General features: G+C 42.8%; 1 protein-coding gene across 1 annotated transcript in view; it reads right to left on the bottom strand.

Moving 5' to 3' along the window:
* LOC141147982 (tyrosine-protein phosphatase non-receptor type substrate 1-like) overlaps nt 1–24,070 on the bottom strand; it is a 122,545-nt gene that overhangs the window by 74,885 nt on the left and 23,590 nt on the right. Inside the window, exon 2 of the mRNA XM_073635138.1 lies at nt 2,289–2,618. Within this exon, the coding sequence (XP_073491239.1) occupies nt 2,289–2,618 (330 nt within the window). The remainder of the gene's footprint in view (nt 1–2,288; nt 2,619–24,070) is intronic.

The raw sequence follows: 24,070 nt of genomic DNA, 5'->3' as shown, positions 1-24,070 counted from the left end.
ACATGTAACCCCGTGATCGCCCCCTAGTGTTAACCCCTTCCCTGCCAGTGAAATTTACACAGTAATCAGTGGCTATTTTTAGCACTGATCGCTGTATAATTGACAATGGTCCCAAAAAAGTGTCAAAAGTGTCCTGTCTGCCGCAATGTCACAGTCCTGCTAAAAATCGCAGATCACCACCATTACTAGTAAAAAATAATAAAAATGCCATAAATCTATTCCCCATTTTGTAGACTCTAACTTTTGCGCAAACCAATCAATATACACTTATTGCAATTTTGTTTACTAAAAATATATAGAAAAATATATATCAGACTAAACTAAAAGATTTTTTTATTCTTCATTTTTGGGATATTTATTATAGCAAAAAATATTGTTTTTTTTTTCAAAAATGTGGCTCTTTTTTTATATATAGCACAAAAAAGAAAAACCTTAGAGGTGATCAAATACCACCAAAAGAGAGCTCTATTTGTGGTAAAAAAAGGACGTCAATATTGTTTGGATACAGTGTCACACGACTGCGCAATTGTCAGTTAAAGTGACGCAGTGCCAAAACACAAAAAATGGCCTGGTCATTAAGGGGGCGAATCCTTCCGGGGCTGAAGTAGTCAAACCAAGCTAAGTCAATTCCTTTTATTATTATACTCTTGAATTGACTGAAATTATTGTACGATATGCACATATCTGATGGGTTAAACATAGGAACGTTTATGTAATAAAGTTTAACCCTTTATTGCACTAATGCCACGTACACATGATCAGAAATTCGGCCAGCAGAAGATCGATGAGAGCTTTTGGTCGGAAAATGCGACCGTGTGTATGCTCCATCAGACTTTTGCTGGGCGAATTCCAGCCAGCAAAAGATTGAGAGTATGTTCTCAATTTTTCGGTCGGAAAAAGTTCCTATCCGAAAATGCGATCGTCTGTAGCAATTCTGATGCGCAATATTCCTACGCAAACAATTTGACGCATGCTCAAAAGCATTGAACTTCATTTTCTCGGCTCGTCGTAGTGTTGTACGTCACTGCGTTCTCGACGGTCGAAAGTTCAGAGAACTTTTGTGTGACCGTGTACATGCAAGCCAAGCTTGAGCGGAATTCCGTCGGAAAAAAAATCCAAGATTTTTCTGTCGGAAAATCCGCTCATGTGTACGCGGCATTAGATAAAATGAAATAATGAACTTTATTTATGAAAGTGACCAAAAGGACAAATTGTCTCAGGCAGTTTGAGTAGCCCCACTACAAGCAATTAGATTATGCTATTACAGTGTTGATGAGTAAAAACAGTGGCTCACCATACGGAATGTATCCTCAATGGGATAAATTAAAAAGGTTAAGAGCCAACCATTGCCCAAATCTTCTATTTAGTTTCAGATAGAGCAGGGAAGGGTTATGTTAGGAAACATTTCTGGCAGGTAATGTGGGCTCACCCAAGAGGCGGTGTCTAAGCGACAGCTCAGCCTTCACCAGATCTGTAAGTAGCGATTGTCCGGTTTCTTATGAGTTATCACCAGGTCGTGGTCCTCAGGATGACCGCTAAATGGTGTCACAGGAACAGAATGAATATGATGCAGAAAAAGAATATGGAACAGCAGGAGGTCAGAGGATGAGCTGAGGTTGAGGCAGATACTACAAAAAGCAAGGATGGAAGTCTTCTTTATTTCCATCAGTTAGCACACACAGACAGCAAGTTTGACGCGCGTCACGCCTTACTGATGCGTAATCATAACAATCCTAGGTTATGATTAAGTATCAGTAAGACATGAAACTGGTCAACCTTGCTGTCTGTGTGTGCTTCTGTCCTGTTTTTAAATGATGCAAATTAAAAAAAGACGGATTTTTAGGTACGACTTGAGGTGTGCGGTCCCCCATCTTTGCTTTTTGTAGAATCTGCAGCATGAACTGGACCTGCACCCTGTGTTGTGTCTGGACAGTAAGTGGTGGACTGACCTGGAGTGTCACATTTTTCTTTAAGCTGCTAAGGTTGGGGAAGGCAGCAGGCTAGTGCATAGTCAGTGTCCAGATTGAGTCTATGGCAGGTGGCAAGCTAGAGCATGGTCAATATCCAGGATGAGGTCAAGGCAGGCAAGAGAGTGTTAGGAGCAGGCAGAGTCAGCAGGAGAAATGGTAGTATTGGCCAGACCGAGTTAAGCTTTACATACATTCCAAAGATAGACTTTTTTTTAATGTTGTTGCTGATGTAGAAGTAAGGAAGAAAAGGCCTAAAACATTTTATGTAGAACAGCGGAAAAGATCCTTTAATGATAAATCAAATCTAAATTTCAATACCTTGAATGCTAACTGTGACGTCTTTCTCCATTCGGACAGGACTGTCAATCACTGAACATGTGTAGACTCCACCGTCTGATATCGATAGGTTTGATATAATCAGATCAGCAATGCCATTTAAAGCTTGATGTATATTAATTGAATATCTAGGATCACTTGTCATCACTGTGTTATCATAGCTTAGGATACTTTTTTTTGCATAATACCAAATAACAGCAAAAAATTTGGGATCCACAGGAAGTTTATCTGCTGTGAACTTGCAGGGAATTTGAGTGTGAGATCCCAGCATGACTCTGTGTGTTGAAGGTCCCGTAATTCTTAGAGCAGCACCTGAATGTGAAGAAAAAAAGCAATGCACATTTGTGTGGAAAATACACATTCTATATACTATAACACACATGTAATTCAGTACTACTGTGCAAAAATAAAAGGACCCTGGCCTGTTGTGACTAGGGATGAGCCAAACACCCCCCCCCCCCTGGTTCGGTCGCACCAGAACATGCAAACGGGCAAAAAATGTGTGCAAACATGCCATTAAAGTCTATGGGACACGAACATGAAAAATCAAAAGTGCTAATTTTAAAGGCTTATATGCAAGTTATTGCCATAAAAAGTGTATGGGGACCCAGAAGCAGTGATTTTAATAATGCTTAAAGTGAAACTTTAAAAATGAAATATTCCTTTAAATATTGTGTGGTCCCCTTAGTCTGCCTGTAAAGTATGGCATCTTTTCGATATTTATTACAGTACCACAGCAAAATGACATTTCTAAAGGAAAAAATGTAATTTAAAATTGCTTGCGGCTGTAATGTATTGCCAGCTCCCGGCAATATAGATAAAAAAAATTTTAAAAAATGGCGTGTGGTCCCCCCCCCCAGTCCATACCAGGCCATTTGGGTCTGGTATGGATAATAAGGGGAACTCTATGCCAAAATTTTAAAAAATTATGGCGAGGGAGTCCCCCCAAAATCTATACCAGGCCCTTCAGGCCTGGTTTGGATTTTAAGGGGAACCCTGCGCAAGAATGTAAAAAAAAATTAAAAAATTGCATGGGGTCCTCCCCAAAATCCATACCAGACCCTTATCCGAGCAAGCAGCCATGGCAGGCCAGGAAAGGGGGGTGACGATTGAGCGCCCCCCCCAACCATACCAGACCGCTTGCCCTCATCCCCACAACCCTTGCCCAGTCCAAAGCACCCTCCACATGTTGAGGGCAAGTGGCCTGGTGTGGTTCGGGGGGGGGCGCTCGCTTGTCCCCCCCCTTTCATGGCCTGCCATTGGCTGCTTGCTCGGATAAGGGTCTGGTATGGATTTTGGGGAGACCCCCACGCCATTTTTAAAAAAGTTTGGCACGGGGTTCCCCTTAACCACTTCAATACACTGTGTTATATATACTACACTGCATGCACTGAATGAATGTAGAGTCTACACTAAATGCAGAAATATATATATATATATATATATATATATATATATATATATATATATCAGGATCTAAGGGGTTAACAGGCAGCTGTGAGACAGCTTAGTCAACTTAAAAGGCTTTATTTAACAAAAAGAACAAAAAAATTGACAGGCTTTGTCTTCATAGGCACTTCAAAACAGCAAAACAGTTGTTCTTAGCCGTATAAGACAGTCCATTTTTTAAACAATGGTTAGCATCCCAGCCACAGCATATAACATAATACAGTTCCAATTCAAGCAAGCTCACCCAGCAGGATCAAGTTATAGGCAACAGGGGTCCTTCCAGCTTCAAGCTCCTCTCTGCTCTGATAGCTCAACAGCCATTTCCCCAGCCTCTCTGACCAGGTGCCTAATAAGCAGGCCTGAAAGGGAAGTACTTGCCCTGTTTTATTAACCCTTCCCAGGCTGACAATCCACATCCCCCCCCGTTCCAGGCCCGGGCTTGGATAATTTATACCACACTGGCCATAGGCCTGGGAAAGGGCATCCTTTTTCCAAAGCACGCTCCCAGATCTATGCCCCCTTCCTACTCTAAATCCAGAGCATCTCTAGACCGGAATGCTGCTGTAAACCTATCATAGTTATTTCTATCCGGTCCCATTAGGCGGTACACTTCCTGGTACTCCTCTGTTGCACTAATTCAGCCCAGCGGCTTCTGGGCCACCTTTTAAATGATGCCATGTTTTCAAACTCAGCCCAGCAGTCCTCAATGTGGTCATCTGGTAGCATTGGCACTGTAGCTGCTGACTTTCATTATTAGAGCACTTACCTTTCCAAAGATCCCGCGGTGTCCTCATCCAAGCCGATTCTTGAATCGGCTCTCAGGTGCTGGCGCCGCCATTTTGGCTAAGAGAAACCGTCAGTAAAGCCTTGCGGCTTCACAGCCAGTTTCCTACTGTGCATGCGCAAATTGCACTTAATAGGCTGAAGAAGCATGGGGGGGGCGGGCTGAACTTCCAGCTTTTGACAGGTACCCACTCCTCCCTCCCCACCACAAGGTGCCAAATGTGGCACCGAAGGGGGGGAGGAGGCTGACAAGCGGAGCTTTCCCTTTTGGGTGGAGCTCCGCTTTAAAATATGGTAGCAGGAAACTACTATCTGTATCTCAGCAGTTTGTTTATGTGGTTGGAGCCTGCGCACAGCTCCAGGCGGCTCCAGCCACATTAAAAAAACTGCTGATATACACTGTACAGGCCACAGCACCTATGTGATTGAGCCCCAATTTGTCATTCACACACAGAACTTTATTTATTGACTCAATACAATGTCATCTTTTAGAATTAGCAGGAGTTTTTTTAATGTTTGGGGCCCCACAAATTACGGCAGAAAAAGAGTTAATTCCAAGGGGTTTACATACTTTTCTTGCCACTGTATGTTACGCTATGATAGTGTATAGCCCTGAAAATAGGCAATGTGCATTCAGGACCACTCACCCACACTTGTCAAGGTAGGATTTGCGGCTGTGTCCGTACAGCTGCTGCATCCCCATAGAGTAAGAGGCAGCTTCAGCCACATGAACAAACTACTCATTCACAAGTAATGAGGAGTAATGGCGCTCTAGGCATGGTATCCCAAATAAATGCCCAGCCCACTCAAATCTTCAGGTTCAGACTCTGCAAACATGTAGACAATCAAGGAAGAGAGCTGAATGGCCACACTCCGAATATACACCTTTATTGTGGAAAAACAGTGTTTAAAAATACAGAGCTGTCACATCATGGCTGAAGTTGGTACAGAAAAAAAGCTAACGCATTTCAATTCATGGCAGAGTATCAAAATCTGAATGTATGGCATAATAAACTGATCAAGTCAATTAAACTGTTTCTCTGTGATAACATGCTGTCCTCTGGCAAATGTCGTTATTATAAAATGTTCTAATAAAAGCACTGTATACAATATAAAAACATGATGATACACTAAACAATGCATTTGAATATATGTGCAAAGCTTTGTGCGATCAAAATACCACAGACAACCGCAAAACACGACCATCATTGTAAATCTATAACAACCAAAATTCATATTTGTAAAAGTACATGTTTGTAAAAATTCATATTCTGAAAATTACTGTATCAAACATATTTCATTTACAGTTAAAATTGAATCATAATAGAATAATGTATATTGTTATAAAATGATGCGATCGTTCTTCCATTTGTCATGTCTGTGGTAGAGAAAGGGCCCTATGGTGTACTAAGAGAAAAGAAAAAGTAATAAAGAAAATGAAAAAATGAAGAAGAATACTGGTAAATAGAAGAAGAATAAGAAATAAATGAATGTCAAACAAATATACAAATGAATGTACAGGCGATGTTTAGAGCCATAAAAATATGTGCATTAATATGTATATAATGTACGCAAAATGTACATCCATATCTCACCTCCGATTCACATATATGACGTGCATAGACAACAATGGTGTGGAAAACCACAACTGTCCATGCACATCAATGCAATATTGAATCACATATAATCAAGTGTATGAATATGGGACCAATACCAATCTAATCTATTTCAATGAAAAGCTATTCATAGCAATAAGAAACGCCCCAATCATAATTTAAGCCTACTGGTTTTCTTGTTTGTAAAGTGAATATCCAGTAAACTTCTTTTCTGCACAAAATGCCAAATTTGTCACCACCTCTAGTAGGCATGCTTATTTTCTCCATGCCTTGAATAACAAGGCTGGATGTATTTTTATTATGGTGTTGAACCCAATGCCTAGCCACATTGGTGGAGTGGTCCTTTTCTATATCATGTAGGTGATCATATAGACGGTCCCTCAAACGCTGGGTTGTCCTTCCCACATAATGAACCTAGCATGTGGTGCATGTGATAACATACACCACATAGCGTGTATTGCAATTGATAAAAGATCCAATACCAAAGGATTTGCCTGTGGACAACAAAGTGACTCGGTGACACCTTTTTAATGAAGGAACAATATAAGCTGCCGCTCACACTGCATTTAAAGGTACCCTTAAACTGTAACCAGTGCCTGGGTGGTCGCTCACTTGTGTACAGGCTAGGTGACAACCATCTGCCTAAAGTGGGTGCCCTTCTTGAAACCACCTGTATCCCATTGGATAAGATCTGCGCATAAATGGGGTCATTAGTCAAAACTGGAAGATATTTCTTAATTATTTTTTTTCAAACTCAATACTATAGGGGTTTGAAAAAACAGGAGTTCTTCAGAACTGAGGAGTATTGTGCATGCAGCGTTTATTACCCAAAGATTTGTTGTTCATTAGCATATCCCGTGGGGTTTTCTCAGCAGTATCCAAAGCCCTATTGATGACAGAACTGGGATAACCTCTTTCTTTAATGAGAATGGCCTCCCTTCTAAAATCAGATTCTTTACTGCATATACATTTTAGTCTACAGAATTGACCAACTGGTATGCTCCTAACTGTATGACCCGGATGGTTCGAGTCAGCTCTTAGAAGGGTGTTCCCTGAACCGGGTTTTCTATGTACACTGGACGTTATTCGATCTCCATCAGCAGTAAGCAAAACATCCAAGAATTCAATCGATGAGAAATCACTGTGTCCCGTGAACCGAAGATTAAGCTGATTATCATTCATGAAATCCAGCCATGTCTCCAAAGTGAAATGTTGCCCAGAGGCAATAAACAACAAGTCATCTATGTAGCGACAGTGTCTGCTCTGCTGGGACTATCAGCTCCAAAAATGCAGGACCTTTCCCACCATCCCATGTACAAATTGGCAAGGGATAAGGGATGAGTAAGACTTTACTCATCCCTTTACTCACTGTGGTCCTTGGTAAATATTGCATTGATGTGCAAAGTATATTATTAGTACTGGCCCAGGGGCATAGGCGTGTGCAGGGGGCTCTTATTGCCCAGGCTTCCTCCCATGTTACCCCCCCCCAGCTACCCTCCTCTTCTCTCCTCTCCCTTCGGCTGCTGCAGGGGGATATTTCAGGACGGAGAGAGGGGAAAGGGCTAGTCAATATGTCATTTGTGGACCCTTTCCTTTTCTTAATGAACACAGTGAACACACTCACTGTGTTCATTCACAAACTGCAGCATAGTAAACATAGTTTACTATGCTTCAATGTGTTTGAGCTTTGGTGTGCACACCCTGATGCAATAGGCTACACACACCTATGCCCAGGGGGAAAATGTCCACCTTGTCCCTCAGACCATTTTTTTCCCTGTATGCTTACACTTTAAGCATACTGTATCTAGCTGTATTTTCCCCGATAGAAAAAAATAATTAAATTGAACTGACCTGTGTAATATAGAAGAAACAAAGGCAGAAGTGTCCTCCTGCAATCCATTTGTAACCATTGCTTGCACCTTTCTCAACTATTCTTAGTTATCTTCAGTTTGCACTTAAAGAAAGAATGCTGCATCCAAACGTTGTACTTTGTGCTAAGTTTAAGTGTACATATTAACAAGATGTACACGATAACCTGCAGGAAAAAAATCCTTTCAGTTTCAGTTCCTAACCACCTCAATACTGTACCCAAATGAAATCTTTATAATTTTGTTCACACAAATAGAGCTTTCTTTTGGTGGTATTTAATCACCACTTCATTTTTTATTTTTTGCGATATAAGCGAAAAAAGAGCGAATATTTTGAAAAAAAGCTGAATTTTCTACTTTCTGTTTTAAAAGAAATCCAAATAAATCTAATTTCGTCAAACATTTAGGCCAAAATGTATTCTGCTACATGTCTTTGGTAAAAAAAAATCCTGATAAGTGTATGATAATTGGTTTGTGTGAAAGTTATACAGTCTCTACAAGCTTCTATGCTACGCATTATTGAAAATTGATCAATCCTAATGCACTGATGGCATTGATTGATGATCTAATTTCTTGAGGCCCTAAAATTTCAGGACAGTAAAAACACCCCCCAAATGACCCATTTATGGAAAGAAGACAGTCTGAGGTATTTAGTAAGAGGCATAGTGAATTTTTTGAAGTTGCAATTTTTTCCCACAATGCTTTGGAAAATTAAGAATAATATATATATATATTTTTTTCTTCACAAAATTGTCATGTTTACAAGTTATTTCTCACACATAATTACACCCCAAAATACATTCTGCTATTCCTCCTGAGTAGGGATGAGCTTCGAGTTCGAGTCGAACGTAAGTCTATGGGACTCAAACGTGAGAAATCAAAAGTGCGAATTTTAAAGGCTAATATGCAAGTTATTGCCCTAAAAAAGGCTTTGGGGACCTGAGTCCTGCCCCAGGGGACATGTATCAATGCAAAAAAAGTTTTAAAAACTACTGTTTTTCGGGAGCAGTGATTTTAATGATGCTTAGAGTGAAAAAATAAAAGTGAAATATTCCTTTAAATATCGTGCCTGGGGAGTGTCTATAGTATGCCTGTAAAGTGGCGTGTGTTTCCCGTGTTTAGAACCGTCCCTGCACAAAATGACAATTCTAAAGGAAAAAAAAGGCATTTAAAACTGCTTGTGGCTTTAATGTCATGTCTGGTCCCGGCAATATGGATGAAAATCATTGAGAACCCCAGCCCATTACCAGCCCCTTTAGGTCTTGTATGGATATTAAGGGGAACCCCGCACCCAAATAAAAAAAAGGAAAAGCGTTGGGCCCCCAGGCCCTATATACTCTGAACAGCAGTATACAGGCGGTGCAAACAAGACAGGGACTGTAGGTTTGTTGTTAAGTAGAATCTGTTTGTAATTTTGAACTGGTACATTTTTTACGTGTAGCTCCAGCCAAAAAATCTATTTTTAAGCTTTTGGAAAACATAGGAAGGATTATCACCCCTGTAACATTTGTTTTGCTGTCTGTGCACCTCTTCAGAAGATTTCACCTCACTTTCTGTCCCAATGACAATTGGAATTTGAAAATTAGTTTTTTTTAGTGAAACAAGGAACACTTACAGGAGAAAATTTCCCTTCCTAGGGGTAGATTTCCTCTCACTTCCTGTTGTCTCCTTCCGTTTGCAAGTAGGAGTCGTTTTTAAGTTGGATGTTTGAAAGTAGGGGCCTGCCGTATATACTCTGCACAAATTGGGGCCTTAGGTGTTGGTGTTGCCACAACACTGTAAGCCCTCACAGTTACTCTTTGTGGGCGCAGGAACAGGCCCTGCTGTGAAATAATAGATCAAGAATAGTAATTCTTTCCCCCTGTTGAACGGGGTCAGAAAAATTGGGCTTTTGGTGGTGGACGGTGTGGTGGTGTTGCCACAACACTGTAAGGCCTCACAGATACTCTTGGTGGGCGCAGGAACGGGCCCTGCTGTGAAATATAAGATCAAGAATTGTAATTGCATTCCTCTGAAAAATTGGGCCTAAGGCACTGGTGCTGGTGCCACAACACTGCAAAACCTCACAGATACTCTAGTTGGAGCTCAGGAATGAGCCCTGCTGCAAAGTATTGCATCAAAAATTGTGATTACACGCCCCTGTTAAACGGGGGCAGAAAAATTGGGCCTTAGCCACTGGTGACGGTGCCAGAACCAAAAATGTTCTTACAAGCTATCAGCATGAACATTGAGGAGAAAGAGGATTGTCACTCAGCATAACAGGATAGTCACTCAGCATCAGCATAGGCAGTCTTGAAGGGATCTCACATTAAAAAAAAAATTATTCGGTTACATCAGCATCAGGTGCTTGGTAGCTGGTGATCCAAGACTGATTCATTTTTATGAAGGTCAGCCGATCAACCTATTCAGTGGACAGGCACACCTTGTGATCGGTTACAAAGCCTCCAGCAACACTGAATGTGCATTCCGAAAGAACGCTGGATGCAGGACAGGCCAGTAGCTCAATTGCATACTGTGCAAGCTCTGGCCAGTGATCCATCCTCAAGACCCAGTAACCCAGAGGATTTTCGGTGGGAAAGGTGTCCAAGTCTGATCTTGCCCCTAGGTATTTCTGCACCATGTGAATCAGACGCTGGCGATGGTTGCTGGAACCGATCATACCTTGGGGCTGCGGACTAAAAAATTCTCTGAACGCACCGGTCAGACGCCCACCTTCTCCAATACTCCTTCTGTGACTGACCAAAGCCTCAGCAACACGTTGTCCAGGAGGACCAGGAAATTGTAACCTCCAAGGCTCTGGAAACTCGTTGCACAAACCTTTCTGCCAGGCCTCCCAAAGATGTTTCATCCTCTGCTCCCTCTGCGACGGCAAGATAAGGTCCACAACCTTACCCTTGTAACGTAGATCAAGGAGGGTTGCCAGCCAGTAATGATCCCTCTCCTTGATACCACGAATACGAGGATCCTTCCGCAGGCTTTGCAGGATCAGGGAGGCCATGCAGCGTAGGTTTGCTAGGGCATTCCGTCCAGAGTCCTCTGGGTCACTAAGGACGACATGATCCGCAGCCACCTCCTCCCAGCCACGTACAAGTCCATGGGTTTCTTCGGACTGTAAATGATCATTTGAAGACTGTTGCTGATGCTGAGTGCTAGGCCCCACCTATATGCTGACACAATCCTCCTCCTCCTCCTTGTCCTCTTCCTGTGTGATCGGCGGGCACGCAGGAAAACTGTCTGAATAAAGGGGGCCTTGAGAGGTAAGGAAGTCCTCCTCTTCCTGCGTCTGTTCTGCATCAAGTGCCCTGTCCATTATTCCACACAGTGTGTGCTCCAACAGGTGGACAAGAGGGACAGTGTCACTGATAAATGCACTGTCACTGCTCACCATCCTCATGGCCTCCTCAAATGGTGACAGGACAGTGCATGAATCCCTGATCATAGCCCACTGATGTGGGGAAAAAAAAAACAAGCTCCCCTGACCCTGTCCTGGTGCCATAGTCGCACAAGTATTCATTGATGGCCCTCTGCTGCGTGTGCAGCCGCTGCAGCATGGCCAACGTTGAGTTCCACCTGGTAGGAAGCAAAAAATAAATAAAAGGTCTGCAGTCACCAGTGATACACCTCCATCCCATTATACATATGCAAAAAAAGAGAAAGTCGCCCTGGGACGTTAAATGAGGTGGTCACAGTTAGCCACTGAGTAACAAGAGTAATAGCAGTATAAATGTTTATTAAAAATAAATGTACATACATGGGTAATATAGCATATTAGCTCAGCCAATGGATTTGCACATAATGAAGAGAATAAATAAAGTTGATACAAACATTATACAATGCAGTATATACAAGTGCACGCATCAGAGAACCCGACGCGCGTTTCGCAAGATCATTGCTCGCTCATCAGGACTGGATGCGGATGAGATGTATCTAATTAGACAAAAAGATGTGTCACAGTGCAAGATGTAAGAACAATGGCAGAATGGGCCAGAGCAAAACGGCCCAATACTTACCAATGAACAAAACCAGAGTTTCCATCGCTGAACCCCCAAATGGATGGCAGCAGCCAACTTTATTTATTCTCTTCATTATGTGCAAATCCATTGGCTGAGCTAATATGCTATATTACCCATGTATGTACATTTATTTTTACTGCTATTACTCTTGTTACTCAGTGGCTAACTGTGACCACCTCATTTAAAGTCCCAGGGCGACTTTCTCTTTTTTTGCATATGTATATAGGGATGGAGGTGTATCACTGGTGACTGCAGACCTTTTATTTATTTTTTGCTTCTATTAAACCCGGGTGAAAGACACTCATTTAGCCCAAAAACTGGCCTGCTGTCACAACCAGCCACTGTTTTTACAAATATATTTCATATACGTTTTAGCCTTTGCCCTTGCCTCCAACAGTGGTGGTGCTCTGGGGCCTTTGTGTCCTTTGCTGTCTCCTCTGGCGGTTGGCGGCTTTTGTCTGGCATGGGAGCTGCGATATGCTAAGGGAGATTGCTTGTCTCCTGCTGTCCCCCCCATTCATCCTTTGGACTTTGTGGAGGGGCCACAGGCATATCGTCGCCATGCTCCTACACCCATTGGGTGGCATCCGCGGTTGCGCTGTCACCCAGCGGCAGTGCAGTTTGTCATCTTGGATGGACGGGAGCCCACTGCGCATACATACTCCCATTGGTAGCTGACACCCTGGGCGTCGGCACACCAATCCATCCTCGCATGGCGTTGGGGGCGGAGCGGAGCGGACCCCTTTGGGGATATAAGTCAGGGGTGAGACATGGCTGAGATCACTTCCTTTGTTCACTAATACTATGCACACCACAGAGACTTCCATTGCTGTTCAGCTGTTTGCATATCAAGGTAAATATACTCTCCTCACCTTGGCTCTCACCTGGTGCTTCATTTGCATTCCCTGCACCTTTTTCTTTCATTTATAACACTGCTTTTCACACAACTTCTTTCCTCTTTTCTTTCCCAGACAAACACATTTTTTCAGGATTTACTTTATTACCCATGGTCTCTATGTCTGCTCCATTTTTGGATCAGATTAGTCCACTTATGTTTCTATATAAATAATTGTACAACTTCTGTCTACTCTGCTTTTTTAGTAAAGCTTGACACATATACTTATGCTAGAGTATACATGCTCTCATACAAAATATTATTACATTGTATAACTTGTTGTTCATCTTACTAAATTTGGCAAATCATTGAGACATTTACATCTATGTTTACAACTGATATCTATCAAGCTACATACTGAGACAATAGGACCATTCAGCTTCACCTATGCCATGTCTGCCGCCTGTCATTCCCCCTGGGGGTACACGTGTCCGTCTTCTCCCCCTCAGCTCCCGTGCCATACTCTGGCTGCTGCCGTCCATTTGGGGGTTCAGCGATGGAAACTTTGGTTTTGTTCATTGGTAAGTATTGGGCCGTTTTGCTCTGGCCCATTCTGCCATTGTTCTTCTTACATCTTCCACTGTGACACATCTTTTTGTCTATTTAGATACATCTTATCCGCATCCACCCCCGATGAGCGAGCAATGATCTTGCGAAACGCGTGTCGGGTTCTCTGATGCGTGCACTTGTATATACTGCATTGTATAATGTTTGTATCAACTTTATTTATTCTCTTCATTATGTGCAAATCCATTGGCTGAGCTAATATGCTATATTACCCATTTATGTACATTTATTTTTAATAAACATTTATACTGCTATTACTCTTGTTACTCAGTGGCTAACTGTGACCACCTCATTTAAAGTCCCAGGGCGACTTTCTCACTTTTTTTCCACCTGGTAGGAATGTCACAGATGAGGCGGTTCTTGGGCAGGTTAAATTCATTTTGGAGGCCAGCCAGCCAAGCACTGGCATTATATGACCGGCAGAAATGCACACAGACTTTCCTGGCCTGCCTCAGGACATCCTGTAAGCCCGGGTACCTGCCCAAGAACCGCTGCACCACCAAGTTAAGGACGTGACCAAACAGGGCACATGGGTCAGTTGTCCCTGTTGGAGGGTGGAGAGGAGGTTGGTGCCATTGTCTCAAACCACCATAGCCCCTTGAATGCCTACGGAGAACCGCTGCTTCCGAGGATAAATCAGCACAGGAAGAGGCCATGGAGGAAGAAGAAGAGGAGGGGGTGGAGGAGAGAGGTGTGGCAGAATCACCACTAGTAGAATTTTGGAGTGGCGTGGTGGTGGAACAACCTCCAACACTACTGCACCCTGTCCTGCATCCTTCCCAGCTGCCAGCAGAATCACCCAGTGCGCGGTGAAAGATAGGTAACATCCCTGAACATGCCTGCTGGACCATGAGTAAGCGGTAATATGCACTTTACCGCTGACCACCCTGTCCAGCGAGGCATGGACATTGCCCTCCACATGCCGGTAGAGAGCCATAATCGCCTTCCGTGAAAAAAAGTGGCGTTTGGGAACCTGCCACTGAGGTACCGCACATTCCATAAACTCACGGAAGGGGGCAAAGTCTACCAACTGAAAAGGCAGCAGTTGCAGTGCTAGTAATTTAGACAAGCTAGCATTCAACCGCTGGGCATGTGGATGGCTGGGAGCAAACTTCTTTCGCCGGTGGAGCAACTGGGGTAGGGAAATCTGCCTCATAGAATTGGATGTTGGTGTTCCGATAGCAGATTGCCCGCAAGTACTTGGCAGTGGCACACCGAATTCTAAGGCTTATATGCAAGTTATTGCCATAAAAAGTGTATGGGGACCCAGAAGCAGTGATTTTAATAATGCTTAAAGTGAAACTTTAAAAATGAAATATTCCTTTAAATATTGTGTGGTCCCCTTAGTCTGCCTGTAAAGTATGGCATCTTTTCGATATTTATTACAGTACCACAGCAAAATGACATTTCTAAAGGAAAAAATGTAATTTAAAATTGCTTGCGGCTGTAATGTATTGCCAGCTCCCGGCAATATAGATAAAAAAAATTTTAAAAAACGGCGTGTGGTCCCCCCCCCCCCCCCCAGTCCATACCAGGCCATTTGGGTCTGGTATGGATAATAAGGGGAACTCTATGCCAAAATTTAAAAAAATTATGGCGAGGGAGTCCCCCCAAAATCTATACCAGGCCCTTCAGGCCTGGTTTGGATTTTAAGGGGAACCCTGCGCAAGAATGTAAAAAAAAATTAAAAAATTGCATGGGGTCCTCCCCAAAATCCATACCAGACCCTTATCCGAGCAAGCAGCCATGGCAGGCCAGGAAAGGGGGGTGACGATTGAGCGCCCCCCCCAACCATACCAGACCGCTTGCCCTCATCCCCACAACCCTTGCCCAGTCCAAAGCACCCTCCACATGTTGAGGGCAAGTGGCCTGGTGTGGTTCGGGGGGGGGGGGGGGGGCGCTCGCTTGTCCCCCCCCTTTCATGGCCTGCCATTGGCTGCTTGCTCGGATAAGGGTCTGGTATGGATTTTGGGGAGACCCCCACGCCATTTTTAAAAAAGTTTGGCACGGGGTTCCCCTTAACCACTTCAATACACTGTGTTATATATACTACACTGCATGCACTGAATGAATGTAGAGTCTACACTAAATGCAGAAATATATATATATATATATATATATATATATATATATATATATATCAGGATCTAAGGGGTTAACAGGCAGCTGTGAGACAGCTTAGTCAACTTAAAAGGCTTTATTTAACAAAAAGAACAAAAAAATTGACAGGCTTTGTCTTCATAGGCACTTCAAAACAGCAAAACAGTTGTTCTTAGCCGTATAAGACAGTCCATTTTTTAAACAATGGTTAGCATCCCAGCCACAGCATATAACATAATACAGTTCCAATTCAAGCAAGCTCACCCAGCAGGATCAAGTTATAGGCAACAGGGGTCCTTCCAGCTTCAAGCTCCTCTCTGCTCTGATAGCTCAACAGCCATTTCCCCAGCCTCTCTGACCAGGTGCCTAATAAGCAGGCCTGAAAGGGAAGTACTTGCCCTGTTTTATTAACCCTTCCCAGGCTGACAATCCACATCCCCCCCCGTTCCAGGCCCGGGCTTGGATAATTTATACCACACTGGCCATAGGCCTGGGAAAGGGCATCCTTTTTCCAAAGCACGCTCCCAGATCTATGCCCCCTTCCTACTCTAAATCCAGAGCATCTCTAGACCGGAATGCTGCTGTAAACCTATCATAGTTATTTCTATCCGGTCCCATTAGGTGGTACACTTCCTGGTACTCCTCTGTTGCACTAATTCAGCCCAGCGGCTTCTGGGCCACCTTTTAAATGATGCCATGTTTTCAAACTCAGCCCAGCAGTCCTCAATGTGGTCATCTGGTAGCATTGGCACTGTAGCTGCTGACTTTCATTATTAGAGCACTTACCTTTCCAAAGATCCCGCGGTGTCCTCATCCAAGCCGATTCTTGAATCGGCTCTCAGGTGCTGGCGCCGCCATTTTGGCTAAGAGAAACCGTCAGTAAAGCCTTGCGGCTTCACAGCCAGTTTCCTACTGTGCATGCGCAAATTGCACTTAATAGGCTGAAGAAGCATGGGGGGGGGGCGGGCTGAACTTCCAGCTTTTGACAGGTACCCACTCCTCCCTCCCCACCACAAGGTGCCAAATGTGGCACCGAAGGGGGGGAGGAGGCTGACAAGCGGAGCTTTCCCTTTTGGGTGGAGCTCCGCTTTAAAATATGGTAGCAGGAAACTACTATCTGTATCTCAGCAGTTTGTTTATGTGGTTGGAGCCTGCGCACAGCTCCAGGCGGCTCCAGCCACATTAAAAAAACTGCTGATATACACTGTACAGGCCACAGCACCTATGTGATTGAGCCCCAATTTGTCATTCACACACAGAACTTTATTTATTGACTCAATACAATGTCATCTTTTAGAATTAGCAGGAGTTTTTTTAATGTTTGGGGCCCCACAAATTACGGCAGAAAAAGAGTTAATTCCAAGGGGTTTACATACTTTTCTTGCCACTGTATGTTACGCTATGATAGTGTATAGCCCTGAAAATAGGCAATGTGCATTCAGGACCACTCACCCACACTTGTCAAGGTAGGATTTGCGGCTGTGTCCGTACAGCTGCTGCATCCCCATAGAGTAAGAGGCAGCTTCAGCCACATGAACAAACTACTCATTCACAAGTAATGAGGAGTAATGGCGCTCTAGGCATGGTATCCCAAATAAATGCCCAGCCCACTCAAATCTTCAGCTTCAGACTCTGCAAACATGTAGACAATCAAGGAAGAGAGCTGAATGGCCACACTCCGAATATACACCTTTATTGTGGAAAAACAGTGTTTAAAAATACAGAGCTGTCACATCATGGCTGAAGTTGGTACAGAAAAAAAGCTAACGCATTTCAATTCATGGCAGAGTATCAAAATCTGAATGTATGGCATAATAAACTGATCAAGTCAATTAAACTGTTTCTCTGTGATAACATGCTGTCCTCTGGCAAATGTCGTTATTATAAAATGTTCTAATAAAAGCACTGTATACAATATAAAAACATGATGATACACTAAACAATGCATTTGAATATATGTGCAAAGCTTTGTGCGATCAAAATACCACAGACAACCGCAAAACACGACCATCATTGTAAATCTATAACAACCAAAATTCATATTTGTAAAAGTACATGTTTGTAAAAATTCATATTCTGAAAATTACTGTATCAAACATATTTCATTTACAGTTAAAATTGAATCATAATAGAATAATGTATATTGTTATAAAATGATGCGATCGTTCTTCCATTTGTCATGTCTGTGGTAGAGAAAGGGCCCTATGGTGTACTAAGAGAAAAGAAAAAGTAATAAAGAAAATGAAAAAATGAAGAAGAATACTGGTAAATAGAAGAAGAATAAGAAATAAATGAATGTCAAACAAATATACAAATGAATGTACAGGCGATGTTTAGAGCCATAAAAATATGTGCATTAATATGTATATAATGTACGCAAAATGTACATCCATATCTCACCTCCGATTCACATATATGACGTGCATAGACAACAATGGTGTGGAAAACCACAACTGTCCATGCACATCAATGCAATATTGAATCACATATAATCAAGTGTATGAATATGGGACCAATACCAATCTAATCTATTTCGATGAAAAGCTATTCATAGCAATAAGAAACGCCCCAATCATAATTTAAGCCTACTGGTTTTCTTGTTTGTAAAGTGAATATCCAGTAAACTTCTTTTCTGCACAAAATGCCAAATTTGTCACCACCTCTAGTAGGCATGCTTATTTTCTCCATGCCTTGAATAACAAGGCTGGATGTATTTTTATTATGGTGTTGAACCCAATGCCTAGCCACATTGGTGGAGTGGTCCTTTTCTATATCATGTAGGTGATCATATAGACGGTCCCTCAAACGCTGGGTTGTCCTTCCCACATAATGAACCTAGCATGTGGTGCATGTGATAACATACACCACATAGCGTGTATTGCAATTGATAAAAGATCCAATACCAAAGGATTTGCCTGTGGACAACAAAGTGACTCGGTGACACCTTTTTAATGAAGGAACAATATAAGCTGCCGCTCACACTGCATTTAAAGGTACCCTTAAACTGTAACCAGTGCCTGGGTGGTCGCTCACTTGTGTACAGGCTAGGTGACAACCATCTGCCTAAAGTGGGTGCCCTTCTTGAAACCACCTGTATCCCATTGGATAAGATCTGCGCATAAATGGGGTCATTAGTCAAAACTGGAAGATATTTCTTAATTATTTTTTTTCAAACTCAATACTATAGGGGTTTGAAAAAACAGGAGTTCTTCAGAACTGAGGAGTATTGTGCATGCAGCGTTTATTACCCAAAGATTTGTTGTTCATTAGCATATCCCGTGGGGTTTTCTCAGCAGTATCCAAAGCCCTATTGATGACAGAACTGGGATAACCTCTTTCTTTAATGAGAATGGCCTCCCTTCTAAAATCAGATTCTTTACTGCATATACATTTTAGTCTACAGAATTGACCAACTGGTATGCTCCTAACTGTATGACCCGGATGGTTCGAGTCAGCTCTTAGAAGGGTGTTCCCTGAACCGGGTTTTCTATGTACACTGGACGTTATTCGATCTCCATCAGCAGTAAGCAAAACATCCAAGAATTCAATCGATGAGAAATCACTGTGTCCCGTGAACCGAAGATTAAGCTGATTATCATTCATGAAATCCAGCCATGTCTCCAAAGTGAAATGTTGCCCAGAGGCAATAAACAACAAGTCATCTATGTAGCGACAGTGTCTGCTCTGCTGGGACTATCAGCTCCAAAAATGCAGGACCTTTCCCACCATCCCATGTACAAATTGGCAAGGGATAAGGGATGAGTAAGACTTTACTCATCCCTTTACTCACTGTGGTCCTTGGTAAATATTGCATTGATGTGCAAAGTATATTATTAGTACTGGCCCAGGGGCATAGGCGTGTGCAGGGGGCTCTTATTGCCCAGGCTTCCTCCCATGTTACCCCCCCCCCCCAGCTACCCTCCTCTTCTCTCCTCTCCCTTCGGCTGCTGCAGGGGGATATTTCAGGACGGAGAGAGGGGAAAGGGCTAGTCAATATGTCATTTGTGGACCCTTTCCTTTTCTTAATGAACACAGTGAACACACTCACTGTGTTCATTCACAAACTGCAGCATAGTAAACATAGTTTACTATGCTTCAATGTGTTTGAGCTTTGGTGTGCACACCCTGATGCAATAGGCTACACACACCTATGCCCAGGGGGAAAATGTCCACCTTGTCCCTCAGACCATTTTTTTCCCTGTATGCTTACACTTTAAGCATACTGTATCTAGCTGTATTTTCCCCGATAGAAAAAAATAATTAAATTGAACTGACCTGTGTAATATAGAAGAAACAAAGGCAGAAGTGTCCTCCTGCAATCCATTTGTAACCATTGCTTGCACCTTTCTCAACTATTCTTAGTTATCTTCAGTTTGCACTTAAAGAAAGAATGCTGCATCCAAACGTTGTACTTTGTGCTAAGTTTAAGTGTACATATTAACAAGATGTACACGATAACCTGCAGGAAAAAAATCCTTTCAGTTTCAGTTCCTAACCACCTCAATACTGTACCCAAATGAAATCTTTATAATTTTGTTCACACAAATAGAGCTTTCTTTTGGTGGTATTTAATCACCACTTCATTTTTTATTTTTTGCGATATAAGCGAAAAAAGAGCGAATATTTTGAAAAAAAGCTGAATTTTCTACTTTCTGTTTTAAAAGAAATCCAAATAAATCTAATTTCGTCAAACATTTAGGCCAAAATGTATTCTGCTACATGTCTTTGGTAAAAAAAATCCTGATAAGTGTATGATAATTGGTTTGTGTGAAAGTTATACAGTCTCTACAAGCTATGCTACGCATTATTGAAAATTGATCAATCCTAATGCACTGATGGCATTGATTGATGATCTAATTTCTTGAGGCCCTAAAATTTCAGGACAGTAAAAACACCCCCCAAATGACCCATTTATGGAAAGAAGACAGTCTGAGGTATTTAGTAAGAGGCATAGTGAATTTTTTGAAGTTGCAATTTTTTTCCCACAATGCTTTGGAAAATTAAGAATAATATATATATATTTTTTTTTCTTCACAAAATTGTCATGTTTACAAGTTATTTCTCACACATAATTACACCCCAAAATACATTCTGCTATTCCTCCTGAGTAGGGATGAGCTTCGAGTTCGAGTCGAACGTAAGTCTATGGGACTCAAACGTGAGAAATCAAAAGTGCGAATTTTAAAGGCTAATATGCAAGTTATTGCCCTAAAAAAGGCTTTGGGGACCTGCCCCAGGGGACATGTATCAATGCAAAAAAAGTTTTAAAAACTACTGTTTTTCGGGAGCAGTGATTTTAATGATGCTTAGAGTGAAAAAATAAAAGTGAAATATTCCTTTAAATATCGTGCCTGGGGGGTGTCTATAGTATGCCTGTAAAGTGGCGTGTGTTTCCCGTGTTTAGAACCGTCCCTGCACAAAATGACAATTCTAAAGGAAAAAAAAGGCATTTAAAACTGCTTGTGGCTTTAATGTCATGTCTGGTCCCGGCAATATGGATGAAAATCATTGAGAACCCCAGCCCATTACCAGCCCCTTTAGGTCTTGTATGGATATTAAGGGGAACCCCGCACCCAAATAAAAAAAAGGAAAAGCGTTGGGCCCCCAGGCCCTATATACTCTGAACAGCAGTATACAGGCGGTGCAAACAAGACAGGGACTGTAGGTTTGTTGTTAAGTAGAATCTGTTTGTAATTTTGAACTGGTACATTTTTTACGTGTAGCTCCAGCCAAAAAATCTATTTTTAAGCTTTTTGGAAAACATAGGGAAGGATTATCACCCCTGTAACATTTGTTTTGCTGTCTGTGCACCTCTTCAGAAGATTTCACCTCACTTTCTGTCCCAATGACAATTGGAATTTGAAAATTAGTTTTTTTTAGTGAAACAAGGAACACTTACAGGAGAAAATTTCCCTTCCTAGGGGTAGATTTCCTCTCACTTCCTGTTGTCTCCTTCCGTTTGCAAGTAGGAGTCGTTTTTAAGTTGGATGTTTGAAAGTAGGGGCCTGCCGTATATACTCTGCACAAATTGGGGCCTTAGGTGTTGGTGTTGCCACAACACTGTAAGCCCTCACAGTTACTCTTTGTGGGCGCAGGAACAGGCCCTGCTGTGAAATAATAGATCAAGAATAGTAATTCTTTCCCCCTGTTGAACAGGGTCAGAAAAATTGGGCTTTTGGTGGTGGACGGTGTGGTGGTGTTGCCACAACACTGTAAGGCCTCACAGATACTCTTGGTGGGCGCAGGAACGGGCCCTGCTGTGAAATATAAGATCAAGAATTGTAATTGCATTCCTCTGAAAAATTGGGCCTAAGGCACTGGTGCTGGTGCCACAACACTGCAAAACCTCACAGATACTCTAGTTGGAGCTCAGGAATGAGCCCTGCTGCAAAGTATTGCATCAAAAATTGTGATTACACGCCCCTGTTAAACGGGGGCAGAAAAATTGGGCCTTAGCCACTGGTGACGGTGCCAGAACCAAAAATGTTCTTACAAGCTATCAGCATGAACATTGAGGAGAAAGAGGATTGTCACTCAGCATAACAGGATAGTCACTCAGCATCAGCATAGGCAGTCTTGAAGGGATCTCACATTAAAAAAAAAATTATTCGGTTACATCAGCATCAGGTGCTTGGTAGCTGGTGATCCAAGACTGATTCATTTTTATGAAGGTCAGCCGATCAACCTATTCAGTGGACAGGCACACCTTGTGATCGGTTACAAAGCCTCCAGCAACACTGAATGTGCATTCCGAAAGAACGCTGGATGCAGGACAGGCCAGTAGCTCAATTGCATACTGTGCAAGCTCTGGCCAGTGATCCATCCTCAAGACCCAGTAACCCAGAGGATTTTCGGTGGGAAAGGTGTCCAAGTCTGATCTTGCCCCTAGGTATTTCTGCACCATGTGAATCAGACGCTGGCGATGGTTGCTGGAACCGATCATACCTTGGGGCTGCGGACTAAAAAATTCTCTGAACGCACCGGTCAGACGCCCACCTTCTCCAATACTCCTTCTGTGACTGACCAAAGCCTCAGCAACACGTTGTCCAGGAGGACCAGGAAATTGTAACCTCCAAGGCTCTGGAAACTCGTTGCACAAACCTTTCTGCCAGGCCTCCCAAAGATGTTTCATCCTCTGCTCCCTCTGCGACGGCAAGATAAGGTCCACAACCTTACCCTTGTAACGTAGATCAAGGAGGGTTGCCAGCCAGTAATGATCCCTCTCCTTGATACCACGAATACGAGGATCCTTCCGCAGGCTTTGCAGGATCAGGGAGGCCATGCAGCGTAGGTTTGCTGGGGCATTCCGTCCAGAGTCCTCTGGGTCACTAAGGACGACATGATCCGCAGCCACCTCCTCCCAGCCACGTACAAGTCCATGGGTTTCTTCGGACTGTAAATGATCATTTGAAGACTGTTGCTGATGCTGAGTGCTAGGCCCCACCTATATGCTGACACAATCCTCCTCCTCCTCCTTGTCCTCTTCCTGTGTGATCGGCGGGCACGCAGGAAAACTGTCTGAATAAAGGGGGCCTTGAGAGGTAAGGAAGTCCTCCTCTTCCTGCGTCTGTTCTGCATCAAGTGCCCTGTCCATTATTCCACACAGTGTGTGCTCCAACAGGTGGACAAGAGGGACAGTGTCACTGATAAATGCACTGTCACTGCTCACCATCCTCATGGCCTCCTCAAATGGTGACAGGACAGTGCATGAATCCCTGATCATAGCCCACTGATGTGGGGAAAAAAAAACAAGCTCCCCTGACCCTGTCCTGGTGCCATAGTCGCACAAGTATTCATTGATGGCCCTCTGCTGCGTGTGCAGCCGCTGCAGCATGGCCAACGTTGAGTTCCACCTGGTAGGAAGCAAAAAATAAATAAAAGGTCTGCAGTCACCAGTGATACACCTCCATCCCATTATACATATGCAAAAAAAGAGAAAGTCGCCCTGGGACGTTAAATGAGGTGGTCACAGTTAGCCACTGAGTAACAAGAGTAATAGCAGTATAAATGTTTATTAAAAATAAATGTACATACATGGGTAATATAGCATATTAGCTCAGCCAATGGATTTGCACATAATGAAGAAAATAAATAAAGTTGATACAAACATTATACAATGCAGTATATACAAGTGCACGCATCAGAGAACCCGACGCGCGTTTCGCAAGATCATTGCTCGCTCATCAGGACTGGATGCGGATGAGATGTATCTAATTAGACAAAAAGATGTGTCACAGTGCAAGATGTAAGAACAATGGCAGAATGGGCCAGAGCAAAACGGCCCAATACTTACCAATGAACAAAACCAGAGTTTCCATCGCTGAACCCCCAAATGGATGGCAGCAGCCAACTTTATTTATTCTCTTCATTATGTGCAAATCCATTGGCTGAGCTAATATGCTATATTACCCATGTATGTACATTTATTTTTACTGCTATTACTCTTGTTACTCAGTGGCTAACTGTGACCACC

The sequence above is a fragment of the Aquarana catesbeiana genome, linkage group LG06 (assembly GCF_042186555.1).
Source record: "Aquarana catesbeiana isolate 2022-GZ linkage group LG06, ASM4218655v1, whole genome shotgun sequence".
NCBI lineage: Eukaryota > Metazoa > Chordata > Amphibia > Anura > Ranidae > Aquarana > Aquarana catesbeiana.
This window is presented reverse-complemented; position numbering and strand designations above follow the sequence as displayed.